Source organism: Furipterus horrens, unplaced genomic scaffold (genome assembly GCF_987537825.1).
Source record: "Furipterus horrens unplaced genomic scaffold, mFurHor1.1.pri manual_scaffold_8, whole genome shotgun sequence".
Lineage (NCBI taxonomy): Eukaryota > Metazoa > Chordata > Mammalia > Chiroptera > Furipteridae > Furipterus > Furipterus horrens.
The window spans coordinates 4,933,550-4,946,269 of NW_028327178.1; the positions used below are offsets into that span (position 1 = coordinate 4,933,550).

Here is a 12,720-nt window from a genome sequence, read left to right on the forward strand (position 1 = left end):
CTGCTCATCCTAATGATGCTTAACAGACTGAGAGATCGATCACATTTTTTCTTGAAAGGAAGCTTATTGTTTTCATTTACTTACACTATATTTTCTTTTAAAAACTGTTTTTTGTAGAGAATACATTTGCTGTGAATATCACAACTGTCTTAATTTATTAAAAAATAAATGTTGATTAATTGGAATTTGTTGGAAACTCTACTCAGACTTTCTTAAATGAATAAGGAAAGTCCTAGCCACAAATAAGTGGAACTCCCAGGGGGTCCTCTCCAGGCCGTGCTCAGCCTGGAGCCTCGGGGTTTCTCCTGGTCTGGCCTCTCTCCAGGCTTCAGCTCTCTCTCATCTTCCCATGTGGTGGTAAGATGCCTTTGATGGCTCTGAATCTGTGTTTTCTCAAGTTTAATTTTAACAGACAAGAAAATGTCTCTCTGAAGAGCCTAAGCATCATTGTACTTGATCATCTATAATGTGGTTACTTATTCTTCCTAGTATGTGTTTCTGGAAAACTTAAATGTTTTCCTTGACTAAACATGGATCACTTAACCAACCTGGATGGAGAGGTGGTATCAACCCTAACCATAGGATGTGGCCTGAAATTTGGGGTGCAGCTGACCCTAGAGACAAACCAATGCATGTTATGGAGAAGCCAGGTGAATCAGTGTTAGGGTCCCACAGTTGACAACCACCCGAGAGGTTTAATAAGCCACGATGTATGTTGAATCACCAAGAGTATCTAATTTTATGAGTTTTGCCACCATTTATAAATTTTATGGCTTCTGATCTCAGATGACCAGATCATTACTCTAATAAAAAAAAAAAAACCAGGAACTTCCTAATTGTCTTTATCATCCTGGATTCATCAAGATTTGGCCTACCACATTGTTATAGATATCTTATACATATATAGCTCTATGTGGCTGTGTGTGTAAAAGAGGGAAAATGTAACATATGTGTATATTTATCTATTTCCATAGTGTGCACATGGCAAATAAAAGTATTGGACATATTCTTACAGAAATAGTGCCATCCACCCTAGCCATGTTCTACCTGAGGGCGAGATTTACTTTAAGGTTGAATCCCAATAAAAATAACTGTGTTTCTATGGTGAAGCAAGCACTGATTACAGTGCCAAATGTTGGGAATGAGAAGAGATAAAGATGCAGAGAAAACGTAGCCCCTCTTAGTTAAATCAGTAAATAACAAGTGTATCACAGAGGATGCTAACAGAAAACTTTCAAAATAATGATTGCCCAGCCTTGATAATTAGAGTCTAAGCCATATAATTAGCACATACCAAAAATAATCTAAATTGATGGATAAAGTCTCTAAAACAACATAGAGCGGAACTCTAATTTCAGTGCAAATGCATTTGAACAGAGAGGAACAAGGTCTAAGGTGACAGCAGCTGGCAAAGGTTATAAAATGACAATTCCTTCAGCTACACCAACGAGTCGCAGATGCCAGCTCCTTCAAGGGAAACAGTTAGCAGGTTAACTCAAGAGATCCCATGACTTCTTTCCATGCTTCCCACAGTTCCAAGACACACGAACTTTTGCTGAGCACACCCATTCCCTGGCCTCACCGGCTGTCATCAAATCCTTCCTGGAAATTGTGGAGTGGTAGATACAGATTGTAGTCTCAGAACCACAGCTTTCTTCCAAGTATCTGTACCCCAAAGCCACTGCTCTTTCCCCAACCCCTGAGACACTTAAAATGACCTCAAAGAAAAGTTGTGACTTTTAAGAAACGCACTGTCCTGAAGAGATACAAACTTCACGAGAAGCCAACGAGCCCTTGTCCTGGCAAGGAACACTCTTGGATCACTGGTTTCCAAGGAACTATTTCATCTTTCCGATCTCAATCCGAATTTTCATTCCCCTGGAGAAGGCATTGATTGACATGAGTCCGCTAATTTAAAGCATTGAACCGAGTTGCCTTCATAGACTCTTTGCCGATGATTTGATTGGACTGCAGGCTCCCTGAGGACAGTGAGGACCGCTGTTCCACTGTGAGTCTTGTCACTCCGATAACCCCCATCTACTGTGTGTATGTCTGAACCTGCAGAAGATTGGCCATCAACATCGAATTATCCTTCTAGTCCTCCCTCTCGGAAGGAAACGCATCTTCATTTTCCTTCATCTCTAAAGCTCCAGATAAGGTTTAGATGCTGGAAAGGAGATGCACTCAAGGACGGCCTGGACTTGGAGTTGATTTTGGTGGGAAGAGAGGCAACAAGGAGCTATAGAGAAAGCAGGCCCTGTCTTGTGGGTGACTTCCTTGTCCCCAGCTAAGGTCACGGAGGCAGAGGGTGGAACAGGGACTTATGAAGCCCTTACCTCCCAGACACCTGCTTGTTCCATGGTAATAATTACCAGGAGTACTTCTCATACAGCCTGTACTCAGTCTGCTCTCCCGATCCTTTCAAATCAAGATTTTTTCTGTTACATACCTTTCTGTCATTTATCTATTTTCTGATACCTACAACCAAACTTCAACTGTCTGAGTAGTCAGTAAATATTTGTTAAATACATCAATAGACAAATGAAAGAGTAGATGCTACTTGACTTTAAATAAGTTTTCCTCTGCCTACAATATATGCAATTACTTGCACCTCTTATAAAATTATGTCAATATTTTTCTTCAGTTCTTTGTAAATCACATGTTCCAAGCACATGTGAAATCAGTAATGAGATGGATTGCCCCGTTGGAAGACTCATACTGCCTACATCAAAGAGAAACCGAAAATCCTTTTACCTCATTTTGAAAATAATTCTTCATTTATACTTCCTTTACAACTATTGAAACTAAAAACAAACCTAAATTGGGTTTTCATTAAGTGAATTACATGTTACCAAACAAAAATTGAATAAGACTAATTTAATAAGAAGCGTGAAAGAGGCTCTCCTTATACAGTACAAGTTAAGAATTAAATAAAATGGCATTTGCTGACAGGAAAGCGAATTCATTAGGACTTGACTGGATGGCCTTTCCGCGTTCGGATTCATGCGTTGTCTTCCTGAGACACATCAGTTACCGTTCTGCTACAATAACTTTCTGAAAATGACTCATTACGTGACCTGAATGCAGGGACTCAGTTGCCAGAATGATTAAACAAACAAGCTTCCGGAGCATTTCATGAGAGACATGTTGGCTGCTTCACAGGGCTTTACCCAATAGAACACTGACTGGCCACATTTTCCAATAACTTTTCACTTGGAAACGTAAACCTTTGCCTTTCAATTCATGGTGTTAGTTAACATTGGAAAACATTTTTTTTAGAAATGTATTCCCATAACACTAAAGCCAAAAAATATGCAACAATATGTGAAAATCCTCCTCTCTTTTGTAAGTAAGATTTATACAAATTCTATGGAACAATGAGATTCTCAGATTTCAAGAAATTAACAGTGTATCGATGTGGAGATTTCTATGATTTGGAGATTTCTACATGGATTTGCGTCTGCCACAAACGTGTTAAATGTGATTAGATGTAAATATTAAGTGAGATATCTTACATGTCTTAGTAGTGTTTCATATATGCCAGCACCTACTTTTACTGTTTTCCTCATAAGAGCACTTATATGCATATAGAGATCTGGTACCTCTATGTATACATGTTTCTCCTATACACTTCTTGTACATGTAACTTATGTACACATAGATGAGTTCATGTTGAAGTAATATTAAAGCTAAAGTTCAGCTCTGTGTCCTAACATCTCCCCTGTTCTCTGGCATGTTCCACTGAACTTTGGCATGTTCTTTATGTTGCTTTGATTCGTTTGGTGACCAGGCACATCTGAATCTTAATATCTGGATCTTCTGTAGGGATCTCTGTGGCATGAGGATTTTGACCTGCAGCTTCTGCATGACAAGTAATTGTTTTAGTTCAAGGAGTGGGACTGAATTCTTAATGAAGAGGGTAAAAATCACCAATACCATCTCTCTGCCATCAGAAAGATATGCACTTAAGGAATAGTCCTCTATTTGATGGGCATATATAACTGCTGTTTTTTGTTAGGCCTTCCAGAATCTTCCAGTTCCCAAGTTCTGTCTGGTTCTAGGCTGAAGAATGACATGGGCCCCACAGAACTGTGGTCTGAATGCAGTGTGCCCTGTTGATGGACTGGGACAGACCAGGCCAGTCAGCTGTGTGCCACCTCCATGCAGGCCCCAAGCCCTCACAGTTCCTAACGGGCATGCCTGATGACTAACATTTCACTATAACTAGAGAGGCATCAAAATGAAATAGAGTCAATTATTTCATCTGTGTTCCCATTCCACCTTATTCTTAGCAGTCATCACAATGCACTACTGATACTAATTTACAGGCATATCTTCCCGTACCAAGTGCTAGGCGGGGATGGTCATTCACTGACCTGCACACCACCAGCATTTAGAAGTGACTGGCAGAGTATAATGTAAATAAGTGCTTGTCTGTTCCAATGACTCAAAGAGAGACAGGTGATTTGGTGATCAAAACTGTGTTCTGTAACTAAACCAAATACAATGGGGGGGTTTAATAATTTGCATAATAGAAAATTATGATCACTCACAATAACATTTAACTTTAGATGTTTCCATTGCCAAGTCAGGACACCGATGCATCTTAATCTTGCATTTGTAAGAAATCCCTGGAGTCACAAAGAATAAGGAAGAGTGATATGGAATTTATTTTTGTCTGGCCATTTAGCTTTTAGAGTGCATATGAGTATGAACTACTTATATACCTCAAAAATATGAATTTAGCCCTGGCTGGTATAGCTCAATGCATGGAGCACTGGCCTGTGAACCAAAGGGTCCCTAGTTGGGGGCACGCAAGGGGCAACCATGCATGGATGCTTCTCTCCCTCTCTTGATCCCTTCCCCTTTCTCTAAAAATAAATAATTTTTTTAAAAAAGAAATGAACTTATCTTACTCACTTTTAACTCACTGTTAAAGACACCGAGTGAAAAAAATTATAATTGTACATGAAGATGCTATAGACACTTAAAGGGAAGAAAAGGAAACAGGATGCATGTGTTTTGCAGCATATTAACACAAAAACACATAAATCACAATTGCTGCTAAAAGACTATATTAAAAATCCAAAAACTACTTATCAAAAAAATTCCCCTCTACCACAGCAACTGTGTCTATTGGCTTTAGGATAAAACAATTCAACAACAACCTAAATTTCCTGAAGTCAATTTTCGGATTTAATTCTAGTTTGAACATCGATGTTATAACTTGTAAAGGCTATTTGCACCATGACACATTTAATTGACTCAAATACAGTATTTCTGAGGCTAAGTAAAGAGGAAGCAGAGAAGAGTGAATTTCAGCTACATTTAAATGTTTACTCAGATACAGTCCTTAACCATGCCTACTAAGAAAAGCTTATTGTATAGTTACTCAAACTGATGAAGAAATATACTTATGGAAAATAAGATCAACTTTTCTGAAAACACTGAGGCAAAACTATAAGAGGAAATCAAATTCTCAAAGGTCCAGCCCTGTTTCCCGTTTTTGTTTCTTATGGAAAAGCTTGAAACGATCAGATTGGTCATATTCTGGCCTTGTCATAAGAAATTTGTCACACTTTCGACATGTATGGACAACATTACTTCATATCGCAATAAGAAAAAGAGCAAGTCATGGGATGGCACAAGAGCAAATATCCAGATTGGAGGCGTGGGAAATGAGGGCAGCCTCCACCTACACGTCGGGGAGGGAGCCACAGTGAGAGTGCCTGCCTCCTAGCCTTCCTCCTGCAGTTCCCCTCGTGATGTCTTGAAACGAGGATTTTGAGAGTTTGCCCTTACTCTATCTTCCCTCTTGGGGAGCGCTTCCATTTCTCTCCCCTGCACCTTTAGCCTCCTGTTTTCTCTCTCCAACCCTTGTTTTCCTGTTTCAAGTATTTCCCTCTGGTCCCATTCTGATGTATTTTCTGCCTGCAATCTCGCTAGCTAAACACAGAACACGTAAAGAAGGGGCGTGTGGCGTTCAGTTCGTGGATATGTCCATTTCCACAATTTTTCAAAGGAAAACGGTATTTGTCTGAAAAGCTGAGAACACAAATGTCATAAAAGCAGCCGTGTCCTAGACAAGTGTATCTTTCTTATGCACCATATTTGTCAAAGAAACATGTTAAGTGAAAAGCTGAAGATATTTTGCCAACGATCTCCACTCAACTGATAGGCATGTATCAGTTGGGAAGGCAGAGAATCATTTCTTGGGCCATTCTGTCTGGATGGATATAGTTCATGGATATATTCACTCATTCATTTATTTACTATACCTTTCCATTTCCAGGCAGTGTGCTCATCACTGCAATTAAAGACAAACAAATACAAGACGATATTATAAATTCTGTGATTGGAGTACTATAAAATACAGTCAAACTCACATGAACAAGTGGCCAATTTGTTTTTCAGGGCCTAGAGGTTGGCAAACCATGGCCAGAGCACCAAATCTGATCCATGGTGACCTTTTATTTTAATAACTAACGAATAATCAAAAGAAGAATACTATTTGGGGCATGTTAGCATTGGATAGAACTCAAATGTCGGTGCCACAAATAAAGTCATATTGGAACACAGCTGAGCTCACGTGTTAACCTGTCAGCTATGGCTGTTAGGGAGAGTGGGGCTGTGGGGACGGACACACCGCCAGCAAATGCAGAAAAATACTCACTATCGGGCCCTTCGCAGAAGAAGTTTGCTCACCCGCGCCTTTTCGCCCTACACTCCAATCCCAAGCCCTGAATTCTAATTCCGACTGCACCGTTTGTTCTTGGAATAAGCTCAGGCAGGTAACATCATCTCTCCCATGTGGGTGATTCATTACCTAATCTGACCCGGTGTGTGAGAAGTAACGTTAATTGATTGGTGGGAAAGCGCTTTGCACAGCCAGGCAGCGCTTCGATTGGGAACGTTGTGGTGATACAGCCTCATATTGGGAAGTCTGTATCGACCCCCTGTGTTTGGGCAGATGCCTGCGTGACCAGGAGAGTCATTTATGGCAATAATCTGCACAGCGGAGCCGCTCTTAGAATAAGAAGGAGCAGAATCCAGCCCTGGCTCAGTCCCTCACTCATTGGTTGATTCTTGGCAAGACACTCATCTGTGGCTCAGTTTTCTTAACAAAATTAGGGTGAAAACACCAGACTTGCCCCATCTGTGGCCTTGTAAGAAGTGATTGAGGTCCATTATTCAAACTGCTTTGTGAACTACATAACAAGATTAAACTATGAAGCATTTGAAAACTATTTGTTCAGGATACAATTGGATATTACTTATTGTCACGTTGTTACCTTTAAGTAGCTTAGTTGCAAAGTATCAGAGTGTATTATACATTATCAGGTATTTTTTACAAATGAATACAAAGAAGAGAGGGTCTTTGCAGAGACCCATAGAGACAATACACCATGAACTAAGGCATATTGCATAAGAAAATTCTCTGCATCTGAATACAAAATTAAATAAATAAATCCATATATCCAAATATAAATCTTAGCTTAGGCATGGGTGCCAAGACATAATTTAAAAAGATAATTGTATTTTTTTAAGAGAAAGTGATACATATAATTAACTCCAGCAAAGACATTGAAAGGGAGAGAGCATGAAAAGATACGTGTGTTTTTGAAATGCTCACATTGAGTGAGCTGCGTCCCTAAAAAAGCAGACCTTCTGCGTGTGATTCTGGTAGCTGCACAGTTCCTGGCAGGTGGCCCCGGTGGTAGCAGGACAGGATCTGCGAACGTCACTTGTGGTGGGGTGGCATACAGGGGAGGGGCAGCAGGGAGTCGGAGAGGGAATGTTTTATGCAGTAACCTAGCACTTAAGTAATAGAGAGGTAATGGTAATTATATGGATGTTGAACTTGGCTGGATATTGGTACATGACTTGGAAGCCGTAAAGAAAATGACTGACAGGCTCAGGTCAGCCAACTTTCAAATCAAGGGATGCTGTTAAGGCTGGCAGCTGTCCCTGTCAGGGTTTAAAAAAGCTCCTGTGTCCTGAATCCAGAGGGCAGACCAAGTGGGCCGAGGCCCCAGAACTGACCTATGTGGGAGAGCCTTAAAGGAGACAGAATTCTCAGTCTTGACATGTCTCCTGTGCTCAGTCAGGGCCACGAGACGGAAAGAGTGGGGCCCGGGAAACTGGTAAGAGCTTATTTGAGTGGATGGAATTGCCCACCCTGAAGAAATATCCCAACCCAATGGGGCTGTGGAAATGAACACCTCAAAGACCATACAAATATGATCAACCTGCACGGCCCCCACAAACATCAGACAAATGGTGGATGATGATGGACAATTGGAAAAACAACCAAGTGATAACCCCATCTCCACCTTCTTAGTCCAGAGGTGATATTTTTACTGGACCTCAAGTGATTTGGAGGTTCCTCAAAACATCTCCTGGGCTCGCTGTCTTGAAGACATCATGCTAACTAGACCTGATGAACGAGAAGTGGCAAGTCCTCTGAATGCCCTAGTAAGTCATGAGTGTGGCACAGAGTGGCAAATCCATCCCACGCAGAGTAAGGGCACTGGCACTCCAATGGAAGGTGTAGGGGCCAGTTTTCTGGAGCGTACGAGAGCGTCCCCGTTAATGTAAGAGACAATTTGTGGCACTAAGGAAGAGGCCGAGTGCTTGGCCAGCCTCTTTGTTTTGGAGATGAGATGTACTACACTGGGAAAAAAAGTTCTGATCCATTCGCAGGGTGAGTTGAAAGCGGGGCATCTTTGAGTGAGGCCTGGAGCCAAAGGGAGCAGCTATACCGGTCTCCAGTGAGCTTGACCCAGTGCACTTGACCCAGAAAATCCAATATAACTATTGTAGAACATGTCATACATAGGCATGCACTGTGGAGGTTTGGCAAGTCCCCGTAGAGGAGCCGCAGAATAGATCCCTAGGATTCATGAATAAGTCAATGCCATCTGCAGAAGTGAGCTATGTTTCATTTGAAAACCAGCTCCTCACAGGCTGAAGTCAGTCCCCAGCCAAAAAGGAGCTCGTATGCATTAAGTGACTGTGTGTCAGGAGCTGCCTATCATGGTCTGGGTGAATTATACCCATCAAGCTACAATATCGGACAACCTTAATAGCGATTCTTCATATAATGGAAATGATATAGCCAGGATCAGGCCCTCCAGGTTTAGAAGACAATAGTAAATCACACAGGTGCGTTGACCAAATCCCCAAGTTACCGATCTCTTCGCTGACACCCATGACGCCAGGGGCAGTATCTTTCAATGAGCTCATGCAGATGGACAGGAACTCAGGTATGATTCATGAGATGAAAATGGAAACTACCTTACTACATACCTACTCAGTGATGGCCCTGGATGAAGGTGGTGAGAAAAAGATTCACCCAGTACTTGGAGAAGACACAATGGTCAGCAACATTGAATGGATGCACACACATGACTGGAAAGTGGGGAATCACTTGGCTTCTTGGCCAGGAGTCTCAACCGAAGAAACTACTAAGTAGATACAAAGAGGTCTGTAGCAGAGGCAAAGGGAAGGACCAATGGATGCGGGCATAGCAGAGTATCTGTTATATCTGTCAGCTTCCACCAGAGAAGAGGCACTGAGCAACAGGGTGGGCAGACTGAGGCATCCAGTCGACATCAGTTATTTGCCATCCTCCAACAGTAGTTCAGGGCTTGAATAATGGGTGATAAGTGCAGTTGTCACAGTACCAGGCTGGAGGTTAGGTATGGTGTTCCCAAGCTGAATGAATGCCCAATCTGTGAGCCTCTGAGAACAGATACTTGGCAACAATAGACCAGGCCCTTCTGATGAAGACATGTGAGTTTTCACTAGAATTAAAAAGGTCTCTACGTTTGTCCCCTCTTTTCTTGTCCCTGCCAGCACCATGATCTAAAAGCCAACAGAGAAGGTGGTTTACCAGCACGGATTCCTACAAAACATCACCTACAAGCTCAGGTGTATTGAACAGCAAGAATACGATGCAATGGGTGCATTATCAAGGGAGGTACCAGTCCCCCAAACGCTGATGACAAGTCAAGAGCTGGCCTGATATAGTGAGAGAGGCTTCTTAAGCACATCTGTGTTCCCCAACTTGATGACACACTGTCCCCAATTTGTGGCACATACACTAGACAGATGGCCAAGGTATGGGCATGTGTCCCAGCATGCCCAGGAACCACTGGGTGAAAGCCAGATCGGTTCTTCTCATCATTCTGGCCGGTGGCTCACCAAGACTCCCAAAGCTTGCAGAATTTTATCTCTACTCTGGCAGAGAGAGGCGAAACATCTAGGTACCACATGCTTTCCCACAGTGTACTATAAATACATTACGAGTCTGAGATGGTTCGATGTTTTTAGTCAGCTGGCAAGGTTAAAGTTTTGAGATACCTGACAGATGTGTTGTTTTGAGTTTTGACGGCAACATGAGCGGTGTGTTAGGAGGCGTGAGTTTTCCCTTCAAGAAGAAGAAGGCTTCTCTCCAGTGCGGGGCAGTGGGAAGATCGATTACTCAAATATCTCCATGAGTCAAAGTCCAGTGTGAACATTTGTCCAAATTCAAAAACAAATGTCAATGCCTACAAATCGATTACGTGAGAATTTTCAATTCACCTGACCTTTTTACTGAAAAATTCTTAGACATTTATGATAGAGAAAAGAATTTCCCAAAAGATTCGATAAAGGTCAAAGTACAGACTGGAGTATTATTTGAAATTTAGTTTCCAATAATTATTTATGACCAGACTTCAAGGTCACTAACAATGAAAATTTTAAGTGGCTGTCATCCAAAACCAGGCAAATTTCCTTGGAATTTCTTAATATACTCATGTTGACCTCTGTTCTCCACTTCACAGCCCCCCAGCTCCCAAAAATCAAACGGAAGGGAGAAGGAAGGACCTCCCTCCCTCTCTCTTTAAGGTGCTCAAAACTAAGAAGGCATTTAGAATGAGCGTTGTTTCTATTAAACTTAGACTAATGTATAGGAAGGAGATGAAGACAAACCTTAGTGGAGTCCAGGGTTTGAGTCAGAAGAGGAGGGAAAGCAGAACAGGTATGGAGATTCTGAAGACCCAGAGGCATAAAGAAAAATACCAAACAGTGCTCTGGGTGGTAGAATAACCTTATAAAAGGTTAATGGCTAGCTTCAGGAAAATGACTCTCTTCTGCGAGGCCATTATTAAGGAGGACAGAACCAGTTCAGAGACTTGCTAGAAACACGTCACTAAGTTATGGCAGAAAAAGACATTGGACGCTCTGAAGCCTGTGGCTTCCCGTTTATGTCTCGGCCTCGGGGCATGGACTGACAGTGTCTGAGCGATAGTCACTGCCTTGTTTGTTTACATCCTTCCCCAGGAGGCTCAGTGTTCAATTTCCTCAAGTGCAGCAATGTAAAGCTGGCTCCTATAATGCACATCATCATCGGCTTTTTGAGGAAGTTTGATGACTTTTAAATTGTTGGAATGACAGTCATGGTTAAAATATTCATGGTTAATATATTGAAACAATGAAATGCTCCTCCAATCACTTATCCTGTCATTATTCAGCTACACCATGTAGCTAGTTTTGCTTGATTTTTATATTTTTGCTTAGTATCCTAGCACAGAGAGTTATGTCCCCAATAGTATGGAAAAATTAAGTTCAAAAGAATGAACAAACAAATATTTGAAATAGTTGACTTTTGGTGGTGTAAGACCACATCACATAGTGGTCGGGGTGTGAGTTTTATTTCTAACGCTGCTTACTGATCTGGAAATTTTAAGAAAAAACAATGTTTCCCTTTTGGGGTTCATGTGCTGATTAAATGAAATCAAGTATATTAGGGGCTCATAAGGCCCGTGGAACCTACAAAGTTGCCAGAAGCATTCATAACCATTAGCTGTCAGTACCTAGGGACACACAATCTGAAAGGAAACCGAGACGTGTCATTTACCTGCTAGTAGTTAAGGCAAGAACGTACACATTAAGCAACTTCTCTTTCTTGTTTCTCTTTTGGCCTGTTTTTCCCCTTCTATCCTTGCTTCCCTCCAAATGACATCCTCTGCTTCTTGTAAGACACCCTCTTGTTGGTTGACACAATAATTTGGAAGAATAGCTGTCTTCACTTATCACCTGTCTTATTTCTTTCCTTAAGAAAGCAACCACTGTTGTGGTGAGAGAAACCCCAAAGTCAGAGACTCAAGTGTGAGCTACAGAAGAGCTTTCTCTAGTCTAAGGCACTTGGATCCTTGCTAAATACGCAGAAAAATAACCTCAGGCTGTAAGGCTCAACTTCGGAACAACTGTGTTGAACTTGAACAGATAGATCAATACTGAGACTAAAAATGAATATGGTCCATCATTGCTAAATTGTTCCCATAGCCACCTGTAAATAGTAAAATTAAGCACAGATATAAGAAGGTTGAATTAATAGATTTATAGAAATTATCTAATTAATGGCATTTCCACTGATTAAGTATTTAAAATACAGAAGAGTTTCTAATAATATTCAAGAGGAATACTGTATTCTCTTAAAGAAATAACTGAATTCAATGTGACGCTCAGAGGACACTAAATTTATTTAATTAACAGCTCCTGAAAGTGTTATGTGGAAAGTTATCTTATCTTATAACTTAAATGACCAGCACTAGTTTCTTGACACTGTAGTTTCTTAAAACGCTGTACTCACCATCTGTATTAGGAGGCACATATGAAACTATTATGTTTGGAAATTATCAAATATGGTCAAATATAGAACACACAAATCAT

General features: G+C 41.2%; 1 protein-coding gene across 1 annotated transcript in view; it reads right to left on the reverse strand.

Moving 5' to 3' along the window:
• The window catches only part of CCDC102B (coiled-coil domain containing 102B), a 101,136-nt gene that overhangs the window by 59,261 nt on the left and 29,155 nt on the right, over positions 1 to 12,720 (reverse strand). Inside the window, exon 7 of the mRNA XM_090286081.1 lies at positions 5,742 to 5,946. Within this exon, the coding sequence (XP_090142207.1) occupies positions 5,742 to 5,946 (205 nt within the window). The remainder of the gene's footprint in view (positions 1 to 5,741; positions 5,947 to 12,720) is intronic.